The sequence below is a fragment of the Xiphias gladius genome, chromosome 7 (genome assembly GCF_016859285.1).
Source record: "Xiphias gladius isolate SHS-SW01 ecotype Sanya breed wild chromosome 7, ASM1685928v1, whole genome shotgun sequence".
Classification (NCBI taxonomy): Eukaryota; Metazoa; Chordata; class Actinopteri; order Istiophoriformes; family Xiphiidae; genus Xiphias; species Xiphias gladius.
This window is the reverse complement of record NC_053406.1, coordinates 23031575-23047974: the sequence shown is the minus strand read 5'-3', so window position 1 is coordinate 23047974 and position 16400 is coordinate 23031575. Positions and strand designations below refer to the sequence as shown.

The following is a 16400-nucleotide window of genomic DNA, read 5'->3' as shown; positions in this document are numbered from 1 at the left end:
GCCCAAAATGAAACTTCTGGCCCAACATATGCCTGGGTCCTCGGCCTGAGTCTGGCCAATATACTGCACTTCCACATCTGAGCTGATTCCGGCTGTTGACAGCCAGATTTTCTGTGTTTGCACCAGAATTGGTCCAATTGTGGAAGTAGCATCTGACAGTCATGCTGTGTATGTGGGTCGGACTTGGGCAGATGTGCAGGGCCTATATGGAGCCTGAAGAAACACCAAAATGTGGCGCAAGTATTCACCAGAATAATTTTGCTATCTGGGAGTCTTGCAGTTCGTCTTAAAAAGAAACATCTCAGATGACGGGTTATACAGTCCATAACATTGAAACTCATTTGATTGATGATTCCTCCACCCCCACCTAGCAGGGTATCCTTTCTAAAGCATACGTGACCAGGAATGTCTATCATATCTGTCGGTACATATTTGTGGAGCCAGGTTTCAGTTAAGCAAAAATGGTCCATGTTTGAATCAGACAGTAGAAAGTAGACAGAGTATGAGTCTGATCTCTTTTTGAAATTATGCTCCAAATATTCAAGCGTCCGCAAGGAATGCCTTTGGGTTTAGATTTTATGTCCCATAACATCTTAGCATGATTAACAGGCTGAGAAAACAGATGTTGTTGTTTCCAGCATACATTGATGCTAACAGCACACAAGGAAGACATCTTGGAGGGACCCCAAAACTATCTTTTAATTCTTCTCCTTTTCTATCGTCCCTCACTGCCACTCTTATCTTAGCAGGAAATAACCTGAAGCAGATGATAGAATGAAGTGGTAAGGAGGAGGAGTGAGGGAACGAGGAGGCCATTTGGGATTTGAATGTTTATTACTTCTCTATCCTGAAAAATTGATATCTGTTGTTGATGAAGTGGTCCAGACATATAGCCCACAGGGTCATTTTATCTCTAATGTCATAGAAGGTAGGTAGCCAATACAAAACACCTGACATATTCTAGTGAGACATGCATAGAACTTTAGGAAACTAGAGGAGCAGAAATAGTCCAGTTCTGTCCTGTGTGATTTACTTCAATTTTAAATAAATAATAAAATGTAGGAGCTATCACCCTGCACGCAGACGACTTATAAGCTCGGGCTACAGCCTCCAGTTTTTCCTCATTTGTCTGATGTTTGACAATCACCTTTGACCTTTAAGGCCCTGCACACCCATGTGAAACCCGCACAGGTGATTTTAAATATTTTGACTGATTAGACCTCATCTCGGGACTGTGTGAGCGTGTAAGGATAATGCTTGATCGACATTTCTTGGATTCTCTTTTTTATCTTTGTTGCACCTGCGGGACAGGACAAGTTACGCCTTTATCATAGGCCCTTTTTCACAGAAGACGTTTTGACATGCCCCAGTAGGAAAAAGCACAGGTGTAAACAATATAATGAATGATGGCTCAATTCCATTTGGTTTCAGGCTCCTGGTATTGTGCATGCTGGCTCAGTGTCACACTGTCCTGCCTTACTGGTACCCTTGAATAGAAGAGAGCCATTGTTAATGTTGTTAGTATCACCTGTGCTTTCCCTGCAATGACAAGTCAAAATGTCTGCTGCGAAAAAGGCCAGGCCTGGTATCAGGTGATTCTGTGTAATTCCCAACATAGCTCCCAGTATGGGGAATACAAACTGCTAGTTTTAAAAAACCCTGCTAACCACAGCCTCTCTATATTCCTGTAGGTGAACCGGTGAACCTTGAGTTGTAATCGGTCCGTTCCTGTGTGTGAGCTTTGAGGAACAGTCTCTGATCCTCTCCGCTGATGCAGATTGTCTGGTGTATGTTATCATGAACTCCCTTTATTTCCCTGTCCATATAAGCCTGGTAATGGGCAGATAAACAGACGTGCTGTTTATGGCTAATTGGCAGTTCCTGTAAGCACAGAGGGAAACAAAGAACAACATATGTGGGTGGGATTCTATTTGAAATCAATAAGATCGAGTGATTTAAAAGATTTTGGCCTCGGCTTTCTGTGCACCCTGATTGTTTGTATTTTAGTTAATGTGAAATGCCTGCGTAACTCCATCCATCCATCCATCCATTAGCTATACCGCTTATCCTTTGAGGGGTTGCTGGGGGGGGGGGGGCGCTGGAGCCACTCCCAGCTGACATTGGGCTGGAGGCGGGGAACACCCTGGGCAGGTTCTCCTGGGCGACTGTCTTAGTTACTGTGCTGCAGATACTTCAGGACTTGAAGCTCCTTTTTTTCAGACTAGTTTTATTTACTCCACTGCCAGTACATTCACATATATTACACAACAAAATAACAGTTACAACCGCTGCTGATGATTTCTGTGGGTTACCAGGGTGACACACCACGATTATTCTGTACAGGTTCTAGACGTTTGCAGTCGTGGCTCCTTATTATGCTATGCTGCAGCAATATCAATTATGCAATATATTTATGGAGATTGGTGTTATAGTAGCACAAAACCTTTTTTAGGCAGAGTTGCTCTTAAGGGCAGGAATTATCTCGCTGGAGTACTGTCGGGGGGAAAAAATTAATTAGAAAGAATTAATTGATGTAGAAGTATCTTCTCTAACTGGCTGCCAAGGCTGAGCTCTCTAATGGTGATTAGGTGCTTTCTCCCTTAAATAATCCCCGCTCCAACAATATTAAAAAAGTCACTGCACAATATGGGTGTTTTCAACTGATGCCATAGTGTTCACATAGGGGTTTGATTGTCCTTGTTGATTTCCCTTCATGCTCTCTTCCTCCCATGGCATTTTCCTCCAAGTTTAAGGATTATTAGCAAGGACAAAAAAAAAAAAAAAAAAAAACCTAAACTAAACTAACAAAACTTTTTGGATCCGGCCCGAGAAATCTTTGCTAAGACGTGTGTTAGTCTAACTTTCAGATCAAATCATCAAGATCAAATTATACCACAGCTCTGAAAAGCTGATCCACTAGTGATCCCGCTCGTCCTCACAAAGCGTAAATGTTATGGTCATGAATGGAAAACAAAAGTAAATCCCTGTCATTTTTAAATAGATGTATATTTTGTTATTTTGACCGTACAGTTTAAGTTTTGGCCGATTTTCATTCGTTTCTCGGCTCTACCCGTTGAAGTGATACTACGACCACAGTGTTTTTCGTATCAAACGCTCAGCCGCTGTAGGTTTGAGAGGTGCTCCTAAAGGGTAAGTTCACCCAAATGAGAAAAAAGACATTTTCTTTCCCTATTGCTATCAAGCCACACTGACAGTTTTGGTTTTTATTTTTCCAGGTTTTGACATATCTGTCAGAGATTGATGCCTCTTTCACGGGACAACGAAGGTGAGTATAAAACAGGGTGTGGTCCTCTCGCTTAAGAGTCCTCACAGCAAAAAGTAGCTCTGATCAGTCTAAGTTCCCATCCTTTCCAACAGCTGTAATATCCCTTCACTCAGCAGCTGATGAGAGCGGCTGTACTCCCTGGATACCACACATTTTGCATGTTTTAAGACAAACAGCCGCCTACGAGTAACGAGACTTCAGATTGCACGGTGCACTCTTGTCAGTTTGAGGTATGGGTACTGATATAAAGGAGGGAACGCTCCGACTTGACCCCAATGTGTCATCCTCCGCTGATGAGGCATCTGACACTCTGTAACAATCACTGGTGATATCAATCAGCACAGCGGATCAGAGGGAGAGAGAGAGAGAGAGAGCAGGATGCAGAGGAGCCATAGGAACATATTAAACAGAGCGAGCGCTGAGAGAGATTTCTCAAGTGAGTATGGAGAGGGGGGGGGCTGTCGTTATCTGGGGGATGCTGAGCATTGTGAGAAAATGGGCATGCTAATGAGGGCCAAACACATGGAGACAGCTGCATTGTAAATGAGCTGACTTCGTACACTCGGGTTTGGATGAATCTCTGAAGTGTTGTTTGTGAATCAAAGGAGGAAAAACAGAGGCGGGGGAAAAAAAAAAAAAAAAAAAAAGACTAAAAATAGTAACTGAAAAGCTGGGCGCAGCTCGTGCCTCCGATGACACCCTTACCACCGTGGTAACTGCTATGAAAAGGTTACCGCTCGTGTTATCCACACTATGAGGGCAGGTCGAGGAACTTTGAGACACCCCCCTTGACATTAAGCTGATGGCTGCACAGCTTCTCAGTGTCCCAGGGTAGTATTGCATCTCGGGCATTGTCTGGAAGACTCTGAAGCTTTGAAGCCGAGTAACCTGATCAAAAGGCAAATAATCTGGCTAGAGGTCGTGGGACTTACCTTGTCAATAAAAGGGAAATTTTAAATTCACTGCACTGCCTGTCCTTATCCTCTTTATCGATTCGGGTAAAGAAAAAAAAAAAAAAAAGGACTCCCACATGTAGTGAACACTACGGAGATCAAGAGGTCATGGGAAAAGCTTTTTAGGAATGTAGGTGCACGTCGGTCGGGTTCACCTCAGGGCGTGCTGTGTGACTGGAATAACACTCTAAATCCAGAAATTCAGTAAACATTTATTTACAAAACAAAAGTAATGACAAAGAATAATCTGAACAGTGAATACAAAACATGTGCTAATATGATAAAATACATTATCATACAGAACATATATCTCATGAATATGTTAAATAAACTATGCTTAGATTTTTGGAATCTGAAAAGACTGAGTTGAGGAAGCAGGCAGCCAGTGTTGGATTGCTTTACATTATAGGGATTATTGCATTTTAGTTTGTGATTAAGGCAAGGATGAGATATGAAGAGGAGACAGAAACACTTCACGTAACACTGAAGCAATATTACTTTTCTCTTAATCACAGGGCACGCTATCACATAAACATCAATGACCGAAGGAGAGGAAGACAAAAAAAAAAAAAAACAAGAAAAGAGAATGCTCTTTTCGGTAAAGAAATAGTTATGTAACAATTTTACAAACAAGATTGGTCCATATATTTTTCTTTTAAGAACAGATTTTAAGAGAAGAAACACTTTTCAAAGCCATGTGTGTGTGTGTGTGTGTGTGTGTGTGTGCTGTATTATGAAACAGTCCCTGCAGTCGTCAGATGAGTAGTGTCCCATGATGTGCAGTGCACCACAATGACTTGGTGTCTTTGGTGCCTGGTGTGCTGTACGGCTGTGAGTCCACAGAGTCAGAGCCCTCTCCCTTTTGTCGTACCGCCTGAGGTCTCTGCCTGTCCCCGTCTCTCTGATGCTCTCTCTCTCTCTCCTCAGTACGGGTACTGCTTCTGCTTCTTCCCTGCGAAACAGGACAGCCAAGTGCAGAGCAGCATGGCAGCTGCCGCCCCCGCCCCTGTGCAGTAATATGCCCAGCCGATCTGGCAGGAACCTGCGGAGGAAAGCAGAGGATTCAGGACGATATCACTTCGCCCTTCCGTTTATCTATCTGTCCCTCTGTCGGCAGGATATCTCCCAAAACCCATGAATGGATTTCAGTCAAATTCGGACAGATAAGCCTTTGGCCGAGGAACAACTGACTGGTTTTTGGTTAACCAGATCTTCCGAGTGTCAGACGAGGCCCGCACTGTTTACACTACATTTATAGAGCCTTTTTAGAAAAACTACTCAGACATTATTTCTCATATCACTTCTACAATAAAGGGGGAAAAAAAAAAACGAAACTTCTCTACAAGAGCAGAAATTTAAAACAGTTTACTTCATTGAGATTTACTGCAGTAGGATATAAAACTGGATGTATTCGAGTCATGTACCTGCTATGTTAATAGCAGTTTTAATAAGACTTTCACGCTATAATCTTTTTGCTGTTTCTGACGTGGGGATCTTGTCCGTATTCACAGTTTTAAAATGTAACGCCTCTACTTTTAGCGTCCTGTGTGCACATAGAGCCTGGACCACTATCATCATTCAAGTGAATGATGCTCTCGGCTCGGATCCTCTCTGATCCACCTGAACCGAAGGTTCTTACTTCATTTCAAGTTTTAAGGGTATGACTGCAGAATTAAAGAATCGCTTGATCTTGAAAACTAACTTGCTGGGAACAATGTCTGTACACAATCTTGTACAACTATTAATTGTTAATGGATGTGTGCAGTATATTAAAGTTGTATGTGTATTGTGTATTAGGGAGCAGTAATGGAGTGTAGTAAGGACTGAACGTGACATCCTGCTGATAATATAACTGTTGTGTCAGTTGTGTTTCATTTAAAATACATACGTTCATTTGAAATGTTGATCTATTTGTGCGTACTGTATCGTTCTCCACCATTCTTGTCTTGTCTTGACGTAACATTAACATGTTGGTGTTAGGAGCAGCAACTGTTGTGAACTGCTCAACATTTTTGTTCGAGGCACTACATTTCCCTTCCCCTTGAGAAAAACAGTTAGCGCCGTCGAAGCAAATGCACCGAGCATAGTTTGACTTCATTTGGAAAACGGACAGTCTGGTATGTGGCAAATGCACTCTCACGATAGAGACTTCTGGAAAGCACACCGGTGGCGAAAGGGGCCGAGAATGAGCCGAAAGCTGAGAGCGAACAGAAATTAAAACATAAAGCGCCTCATTAAGACGCATCCTCTATAATCCTCAGAGGAAATTATGTGCGTTATTAAACAAGGATATGACATCCATCTAATTCTAGACGTGGAAAATGTTGCGATGACCATCAAGACTTGAACATCGCATCAAATTTTGGGAAGAACTGAATACCGAGTGAATATAGTTATCTAATTACGAGCCGGGTGGTAGGACGAGGAGGTTTTCTCATTGACAAATCACATCAGCCTTCTCCTCACCATGGAAACCCAACTCAACAGCCACAACTGAAAATGCTTCTCATTTTATGTTGCATCTCTCTCCCTGTGTTGGGAGTCGCATTTAATGAAAATGAGCTCCCCCCTCGTTCATAATGTGGCTGTAGTTTACCTATTGAGAGGATGTGGGTATATTCAATTTTGCTAAATTAGCAGGTCAAAGCAATCAATTCATTCTCACGGCAAACATACCTGCAGTTAATGTGCCCTGCAGCTACATTCAAGGTTATCTTTGAATAACTGAAGCACTGACTCCTCTCCGGGTGATTAATGAATGAGTCTATAAAGGAGAGATTCAAAGTCCTCCTCGTGGCAAACGCATCATTTGTGTGAAATCCACTGTTCTCGTGGGGGAACATCGCAGCCCTGTCACGGCGCTAACAAGAATGAGGTGGAACTGAAATAACTGTGGTGCAGTCATCTTCAACAAGCAAATATAATTTGCCAGCGGCACTAACCAGCACACTGCTGCAAACACACTTGTTAACAATAATTTACATGTACCGAGAGCCTGTTCTTTCAAAGAGGGAATCCCAACATGAAAAACCTGAGATTCAACGTAATAACCCTAGATTCCATTGCCTGAAGTTTCAGTATTAAATATGATACGGTTCGGGATTTGAACCTGTCAGGATCATATCTGTTTGGATCATAAGGAGGCTGTCTAGATTTAGATGCTGTTAGAATAGACTATCTGTCTATCTGCTAACAGAAAGGCAGCTGTAATCTGTAAGTATCCATCCAATTTACACGACTGCAAACGTATCAAAACCCAGCGTTGTATTGTTGGCTGTGTTTTGAAAGCCCTTTCTTGTTCTTTAATGTCAGTAGAGATACAACGTTCCTAATGCATACGGCTGGTTAACGTCGATTAACTCGCATTTCCTAACTTCATGATAACAGAGCGGACGTAACTGTTGTTTTCGCCTTGTTGGCGATGTTGGTCTTTCCGAGAGCTAGTCCATCCACCTGACCGGAACAATACACATCTCACCGACCACTGACTAGGCTGCCATGAAATGTGATATGAATATTCGTTGTCTGGTGGTGCTCCGGTGTCACTGCCGGGTCAAAAACCTTCCCTTGCGTAATTACGAGGTGTAATGAAAATCGCACCACACAGGGGACCCTTCCGGGACTTAACCGTTTTTTTCTGTAACAAGCCACACCATTTCGGTCAGCAGTTAATAGGTGTTGTAGTAATACAGCTCAATATACATGTAGAAACTCCGCGGATCTTCACGTGTGAGGATAGGAGTAGAAAAAAAAAAACCTTAAAAGTGGCAGAAACTCTAGCATGGTGGACATTGAAGTAAATGAAAAGAGAGCGCAAATCTAAGCGTACTCGGTGTCGCCTGATTACATAGGTTATGGGCTGCACAGCTTTCATCAAAGTTATACCTGTGAAATTTAATTCATATATTCCAACCCCACCAAATGGATTTCTCCGCGTACTGCTCTGATGTTTGGGACTAACATTAATTTGAGTCTCTAAAAAAAAAAAATCTCCTCCATTAGGTAAAAAAAATCACACACTATTTGCTTAGCACCAAATAAAAGAGAAGCTGCAGCATGAAAAGCTCCTCCACCGGCCCTATTGTCTGATACAGTAGCACATTACTGTCTGCGAGATAGTCCTGATAATGTCAGCTGAATACAGAGCACAAAAGGAGCCCCCGCTTATTATCAGCACGTATGTATAGCTATAAAACACTTCAGAAATTGACAGCAACTGGAGGCTCTGTTGACTTTTGTTCATACATTTTAAAATACCAGGGGGATCAAGTCTCTTCAGTAAATGACAGTACCGGAGACTTTTGTCTGTTTGGCCCCTAAAAAAGGCAGAATGTCAAGGGCCAGATAGTAAAGTCTGTTCTCCCTGTCCAACTTTTTCACAGATTTATCTGTTCCGATAGCAGAACATTCAGCAAACACGGGACAAATTTGAACAGTCAGGGTTGAAGCATCTGTGTGTAATTCAGGCGCTGTGTGCAGGCTGTAGGTGCGTCTGTGTGAGTGTGTGTGTGTGTGTGTGTGTGTGATGGATCTTCCGGGTAGACATCTTACCTAGTTGAAACTGGTCCGAGCTGTTGTTGCAGGTCTGTTGTACTTCCTCACTGTCCCATCCCAGCGGATAGAGTGCACAGCCCGATCCTATGAGCAGACCTGAGACGAAGGGGAGGAGAAAGGGGAGACTGTCGGTGAGGAAGGAATTGCAGTAACTTGACTGATCGCTGGAGGTTCAAAAGATTTCACCGAGCGTGGCTGGAGGTTGACAAGACGCTGATGGTGAGGGGAAAACTGCAGCAAGGACAAACTCTCATCGTCAAGGTGTTCACTCAGCTCCTTGAGGAAGGTCTGCATTGTTTTTGTGAGACCTCGCCAATGTGGGTTTTAATCATTTAAGAATCTTTTCATTAATGAGGAAGACAAAATGCAAAGCAGTGGGTTGTTTTTTCTTTTTTCTTTGTTGCATCCAGATATCCGGCGAGCCGAAATGAATTCAAACTCAGGTTTTGTTTGGATTCCCTCTCATTCTTTCATTTATGTTTTAATTAAAATGACCAAACAGACAATGAGCTGCCGCTCTCCAACAGCGTGATGTGTGTGACCTTACCAAAGTGATTCCTTTTTTTTCCCACCTTATCAACCGTTTCCAGCGGATGCTGATGGGGCGGCAGCTCTGACCTGTTCCACCAGTTTTACCTCTGCACAAGCCTCACATCCCTTTGTAAAGTGAGGCGGATTGTGACTTTGACATTTCATCACATTTTTACTGCACCAAAAACAAAGCACTCCTCCGCCAGCAGCTCTTAAAACAGCTGTAAATGAACAACGAACATATGCAAATAGCGTGGCAATTTCTCACAGAGGAAAACAGCGAAAAAAACAAGCATTTTTTTTCGGGCACGCAATAATTACTGTAAAACTCTGGAAAATCCTTGAGGGACTGCTTTATGTCAGTGATTAAAGAGACTTATGACTGTGCTTAAAGCTGCACACAGAGACAAGAGTAAAATCTAGCCAAGGCCATTACATTAAGGATTAATATCCTCAATATTTGCCTGTAGCCAGGTTCTTGACAAGTTATTCCCTGGGTGCCAAGGCCTGTCTCTTGAAATTACCCTGTGGGGGCCCCTGGTAGGTGGCTCTGCCATCACATTAGCTTAATCCCCTCCAATGTCTCTGCCCCGCTATCAGTTTTGGGATGCGAGGATGGCAGCAGCGGAGGAGAAGGCAAGAAAGCTCTGCCTTCCAACCTGATTACCCCTGCCATCCAGGACCGCCTTATTACATCTAGGCCAGATAACAAGCAAGAATTAATCCACATGCTAATGCAGATGGGCTACACAAACCGGCTAACATCTGAGGTGGAGCAGGAAAAGTGAGAAAGACATCTGTGTCTCCCCAGTCGCAGCCAAGAGGACAGCGAATGTCATCGGCTTGCTTCTGGGAGAAAATAGACCGGCTGATTATGGCATCCGTGGTAGAAAATCAATTCAGTGAAACTCCGGCATGCTGATGAGAATGAAGGGATATGAAAAGGCTCGGACCAAGTCTGTGTCATCATAGCTCGGGATCTGAGGGGGATCCGGGGATTTTCATATGTAACAACTCAGCCGTTTCTTCTTCAGACCCTTAAGAGGACGTCAGATGAGTTTCTGCTTCGGACCCAAAATGACTACCTTTCGCAGAGCAGTACAGCGAAAGTAACATAGGAGCATTTGATGTAAATCCCTGTACAAGCAGCCACTGTGGACCCCTGATGAACATAAAAACCCACCATTTTACACAAGGCACAAAAATGCATTTAGGAGCATTAAAATATTCGTAGTTATATAATGTTATCAAATGTGTTTTGATTCAAATTTGTAACAGTAAAGACTGTAAAGCATGCCAGCAGGATAATGTATTCATGATTAATATTTAACAAAATCAGAAATTCTCTTTCAAGTGTTGTGTAATGCAGCGGGATACGGCAGCATGTAATCAAATTGAATTTCCTTGCAGCAAAAGGGAAGAAAAAAATGAACACAGGCAAAATGTGGTTTTGTTTCACAAAGCCATTGTTACTCTATCCAGCAAAGTGTAAAATTTGCATTTGAAAAATCAAGATTTATGGGGGATTCTCAATCATACTTTGATTAACACATTTGTTAAAATCATCAAAACCGTAAAGAGCTGCTGCTCTGTAGCAGGCCCCTCAGAGGGAAGAACGGGTGAAGAAAGACTTCAGTGCATAGTTTCCACATCAGGTCAGATGATGACAGTGAGTACTGAAAATGGCCCCTAGACTACGGGCGGGCGGGAAAACTATTGCCACAAGAAAGACAAGAGCTCGGTTTCAATGTGTGACCACAAAAAACAAAACAAAATAAAAGGTTCCTGGGTGAACTGTCGGTGTTTTCTATTGGTTTTGGGGATAAACTCACTGAGCCTGCAACACTGCAGTGGGCGAAATCAGCGTGAGCACTCGCACGTTACCATGACACTATTAAGACAGATACTGTGAAACACAGATCACTGTGGGAGCGGATGAACTAAAATATAAACACATCGCCACGTCGAGGGGTAATACAATGCCGTATTATATGCGGTCCTACATCTCTCTTTTGGCTTTTATTTATTGTATGTATTTCTTTATTTTTTCCCAGGTTAGTTAATTCCATCAAATCCCATCCTCCACACTCACTATGTGGGTTTTATTGCGAAGCAGAGGTAGGGAGGCTGGTGACTGGGATGTGGGAGAAAGATTACCAAGAATGAAAGACGTCCTTTCACATAATGTTTATGAGCCAAGCTGCTTGAAGGAAGTGTGGACTTGTGAGAGGAAACTACCTCAGGCTCTGATTCTCCATGCATGCTGTTGTAGACAGATACTTCTAGTCCCTCTTATTTCCCAAGCTGACACCGATGCGCCCCGATCTGCACAAACAGCCGGGGATTTGTGTCATTTAGCATGTGGTTGTCAGCTACAGTGGCCCTTCAAACTTTTTGGCTTTTGACCCCTTAAACTGAAGCAAGGCCTTCTCGTGACCTCCTGCCACAGACCGCATATAAAGACAGTTTGTATTTTGGATTGTGTGTTTGTTTTTTTTGTTGTTTCTTTTCCAGTAAATCCTTTTGTGAATTCCCCCAAATTTCTTGACCTATATCTAAAGTCCTGGCCCCCGGCTTGGGAACAACTGAGACTGTGGTCATGCTACAATCACAAGCACTAAACCATGTGCTAGACTTTGCTAGATAAGATAAAGCTTAATGATCCCCGCAGGAAAAATCGGTTCACTGTGGCAGAAAACAGTGAGATAGCAGAGCAAAAACTTAGGTCAAATAAGAAAACACTGCAATAGAAAATTGACAAATTCAACTCTTGAATGTTATGTGGAATGAAAAATTCTGAGAAAAAACATGAATCGCAGCAGAGTAGAATATCCAATAAATAATAAACAGCATTTGACTGCATTAAAACAGAAAGGCTGATTTCTCTTTCACTCAACACGATCAACTTCAACAAGCAGCTCATTTTGCTGCGACCAGATGGCCGTCTCACGACGACACCGTCGCAGGACTCCACTAAGCTGCCACGCGGGCAGTTGGTGGAAGCCACCGGAAGGCTGTCGCAGCAGCCACGCAGCCACTACAGGACACTGTAGAACAGACAGACAGGAAAGATGATAAACGTGAGAAATCTGGCCAACACCGCTTCCACAGCCACTGGGTGTAACTTCCACAGGGGTTATTAGGAATCAAAATAAGAAGTTTCCCTTCGGCAGCGTCTCAGCCCTCAGGTCAAACTTAAAGATGCGCCGGGCTTTCTGGGAGATCAGGAGAGGTTCAAGTGCTGCTCTATCAACACAGACCTGGGAGGTTTGTTTACCTTGCTGCTTTTCGCTAACAACCACAGTTTGTAAAATCTTAGCCTATTCTGGAGTCTTGTTTCAGTTGCTATGGCAGCCGGCTGATGCCCAATAGTCCTCTCTGGCGGAGGGGGTCAAGAGGAAGAGGAAGGGGTCGACTTATGCACGGATCGAGTTTCAATTGATCTCCTTACGGTCGTTATACGAATGACTATCTCAGGCCTAATGGCTTCTCTGAAAGGCTATTCTATGAACTGGGGAAGACTTCAGTTAAATGGACTCAATCAAACACAGTCAGTCCAACATATCAGGGTTCAATCTGTAAAATCTAGTCTAATATAGCGATCTCTCCTCTGCATGTCCTTTCCTTAGATTTCATCATTATAGTTGAGCTCACTCTTGAAATCGCATTTTCAGTGCTTTAAAAAGTGAACTGAAAAGTGCTTTATTCCACCCATTGTTCCCCATCCTTTTCTGTCGACGCTTTTTACCTGAAAGAAAAACTGCCCCCTTTTCATATCCCCCACATTCTCTGATTTAGGGAGTGCTGATGCCTTTTGTCAGGCCTTCCTGCTCTCTGTCAAGAACAAAGGAATTTCTTTACCCTCCTTCATGCCCCGAGACAATACCATTCAAGGTTATCATTCAAAAGGCCAAAGAGGACAGGGAGAAAAGGCTGCCGCTAAGCTGGAGAGAATTTTGGTGGCCAGGGAACTGGAGTGGGGATGTGCCTGAATGGGCCGGCTTAATGTAAGACATTCCCTTCTGGGCTTGGAGGATGATCCGAAAGAGAGAGGGAAATGTAAGGGCAACCACACCTGGGAAGGCAGGACTGCGCACTTTCAAAAACTAATATCCACCTTTACAAATCTTATTCTGTTTTAAAATCCAATTTTTCTTACGAGAGTTGAAAAAAAATGCCAAAGGGGTCAGAGACTGCCAGTCATTCTCAATGTGCTTTCATATGTTAAGACAATTTTCCAGACAACAATGACGATATAATGAAGGAAGACAGAATTAAGCCAGCTTTGGGATCAATCAAATGCCTCATTACTCCAGAAAATGCATGAAACAAGTTGCAAAAAGGGCAATTATCTCATAAAAAACTGCTCTTTTTATGCTTTCGTTTAAAAAAAAAAGAAAAAAAAAAGTCAGATTTAATGGTTTTATACTAAATGGATTGTAAAAATAAATACATTTCATGGAGCGTTGCCTTTATGGAAGAGAATAGCTGAAAATAGCTGGTAAAATCTTTGCACAACTGTGCTCAATTAAACAAAATGTCACATCTTACTATATATACGGTTACACATTTAGACTCATTTATTTGATCGATAAACAGATTTGCCCTCATTCTAATGAAAACGATTTTTGTTAACACGTTCATGTGCAGCTAACCTCATTCTCATTCTCTCTCAGTTTACCCGTCTGAGATTCAGTCAGAGGCAGCGACAGGTTCTTGTGTACCTTCAGCCTCAACAGCCCTTGTGACTTATCTGTCAACCGACCAATCCCTGCATGTCGAGGCATGTTTTTTTTTTCCCCCCCCTTCACTTGAAACACAAGGCACACATCAACATGTGCAGCTTGCATGCCTGCTTTTCCTTATGATGTTTTCGAGTCTCTGTCATTCGAGATGGATCAAGACAGTCGCTTTCACAGGGGCTTACTCCTGTGTGAGCGTTTTTGCTGGCAAAGCCGGGGGTTCTTATGTGAGCGAAGGGGGGGGGGGATCTGGAGATTCAGTTGAAACATTCTGGAGCACTGAGAGATGGAGGTTGAGGGGGATGCAGAGAAAGTGGGGATTTGTGAAGTACGTGTGATGTGTGATGTGTAGAGTGAAGCATACAAATACTTTTCGCTGCCAGTGGCTGGCATTCAAGCACTCCTTAGCCAACGGTCTGCTCATTGGTTTTCGGCTTGTAACGAAAGCTACATCAAGCTCGTTAAGTAGTAGTCTTCAGTTATCCTGTTTTTTCTTATCAATATTACTTTGCTGAACACTTCTGTTGTGGTTTTTCTGCACAGCACCTCCCAAAGATTACCTCAGTCATCCGGTTGGACAAGAGGTGTGTTGAATGGCGAAGATCTGGTTGAACGGCAGGTTTCAACCCCGCTGGAATATTCTGAGAGAAACCGGGTGACTGCACTGGAGATCTTCCAGTCCACAGCCGTTTGTACAGGAAACTGTGTTACTGACCACATCCAGTAGGATAAGAGCTCTACGACAAGCAAGCTCTACAGCCAGTGTGCATTTTGTTCAGAGCGTGACCATCCTCTTCATGACTATTTTAACCCTCTTCCCTCTGGTACTTGCTACAGCCAGCCCCGAGAAAAGGTTAAACAATCGCAAAACACTCCTGTCCATCAGTTGCCCCCTGGGACTTATACAGCACCTTAAACATTCATCAATGCACCATGGATTTATGGTCCATCGAGGTCTTTGGATGATCTAAAATTAAGATGTTTTGCTGTATGCTTTTGCTTTGCTTTGTTTATATAATTTAAACTATTTTAAGAGTCCAACGTATTTTTTTCACAGATCCTAGAATGTAAGATCTTTTCTCTTACTATACACTACAGGTCTGACAACTGCCCGTTTCCACTTCAGAAACTTACCAGAATGTAAATTAGCTATTGTCGTCCATTCTGCTTTTATTGCAGTTGTTATGTAGGTGCTTTGGAGAGAGCTTCCTAGAACTAGCCAGCTGAGGAGGTCATCCTAAATCCAGGTGCTTTCAGGCAGTGCTAGCGGTGCTGTTGACTGTCATTGGTCGATCCAAAGGGAATGCTAAGAGGAATACCAGAGGGTCGGGGTGTTCCACGCAGCAAAACACGCAGCGGAGGAAACTGCAAAACACGGTGCAACACAATGCACTGGATGATGGTTTTCGACCACCTTCATCCCAGCCTGACAAATACTTAACAAGTATGTAAACGTTCAGGTTGTGGTAATAAAAAAAAAAATAGGAAAAAGAAAACCAAAAAAAGTGACACTACTTTAGTTGCTACATTGTCAGTTTAAATGGCGTACTCGTAAGGAAAAGGCCAAACATAAATAATGTACAGCATGCGCTGGCTTGTTGGCTTGTGCCACTCTCCTGTAACAATGTGTCATTTCTTTCCATGTCCTCCCATCAGTCACCATCGTTGGCCCTGGGCAGAAAGTGCAGCTTGTGTTATACTGATCAGCTTCGGTGCTTTTCCTACAGGCGCTCTGTCAAGGGCTGGCCTTATCTAATCACACCATTCATTTGTCACACAGTTTCCGACTACAACCGGTAATTAATAAACACACCAATTACAAGAGCAAATGAACCACTGGTTCATTAATCAGTGGGCATATATTAAGCAGAAAAAAGAAAAAAAAACACTATTAGCTCCATAGCTCAGGGGCACAACATAGTGCATAAAAAGTGCACAAGATGAAGCTGGGGTGTGCTAAATACGTAGCAAATAACTTTCAAAAGAGAACATCTTCTGGGTGTGTGGGGAGAATGCGCTTTTCACACGGGGGCACAGAGATTTTCTGTATGTCTCAGTCTTTCCAGCAACAAACCCACGCCTCCCTGCGACCTCAGCCATGTCTCCTCGGATCTCACATTGCAAATTGGGCATTCGTCCCCCTCCTTTCAAGAAAGAAGGGAAAGAATTCGGCAGTGTCCGAGAGGAATTCCTCCTCTAGCTTTTCTAAAATGTTGAACAAATTTAACTCCCTCTTGTAAATGTAGTCACTCCTGTGATGAACTAGCGCTGGAATCTAGATCATGAAGAACAGCAGAAACAACGAGTTTGGGGTATCTAGGTAACTGAGAAAAC

At 43.0% G+C, this 16400-nt stretch overlaps 1 protein-coding gene across 1 annotated transcript in view; it reads right to left on the bottom strand.

Annotated features, from left to right (window-relative positions):
* Positions 1 to 4486: 4486 nt before the first annotated feature.
* Positions 4487 to 16400, bottom strand: part of LOC120791567 (LHFPL tetraspan subfamily member 6 protein) — a 42317-nt gene continuing 30403 nt past the window's right edge. Inside the window, exons 3-4 of the mRNA XM_040130012.1 lie at positions 8791 to 8889; positions 4487 to 5281 (exon numbers count right to left, since the gene is read on the bottom strand). Coding sequence (XP_039985946.1) covers positions 5163 to 5281; positions 8791 to 8889 — 218 coding nt within the window. The 3' untranslated portion in view covers positions 4487 to 5162. The remainder of the gene's footprint in view (positions 5282 to 8790; positions 8890 to 16400) is intronic.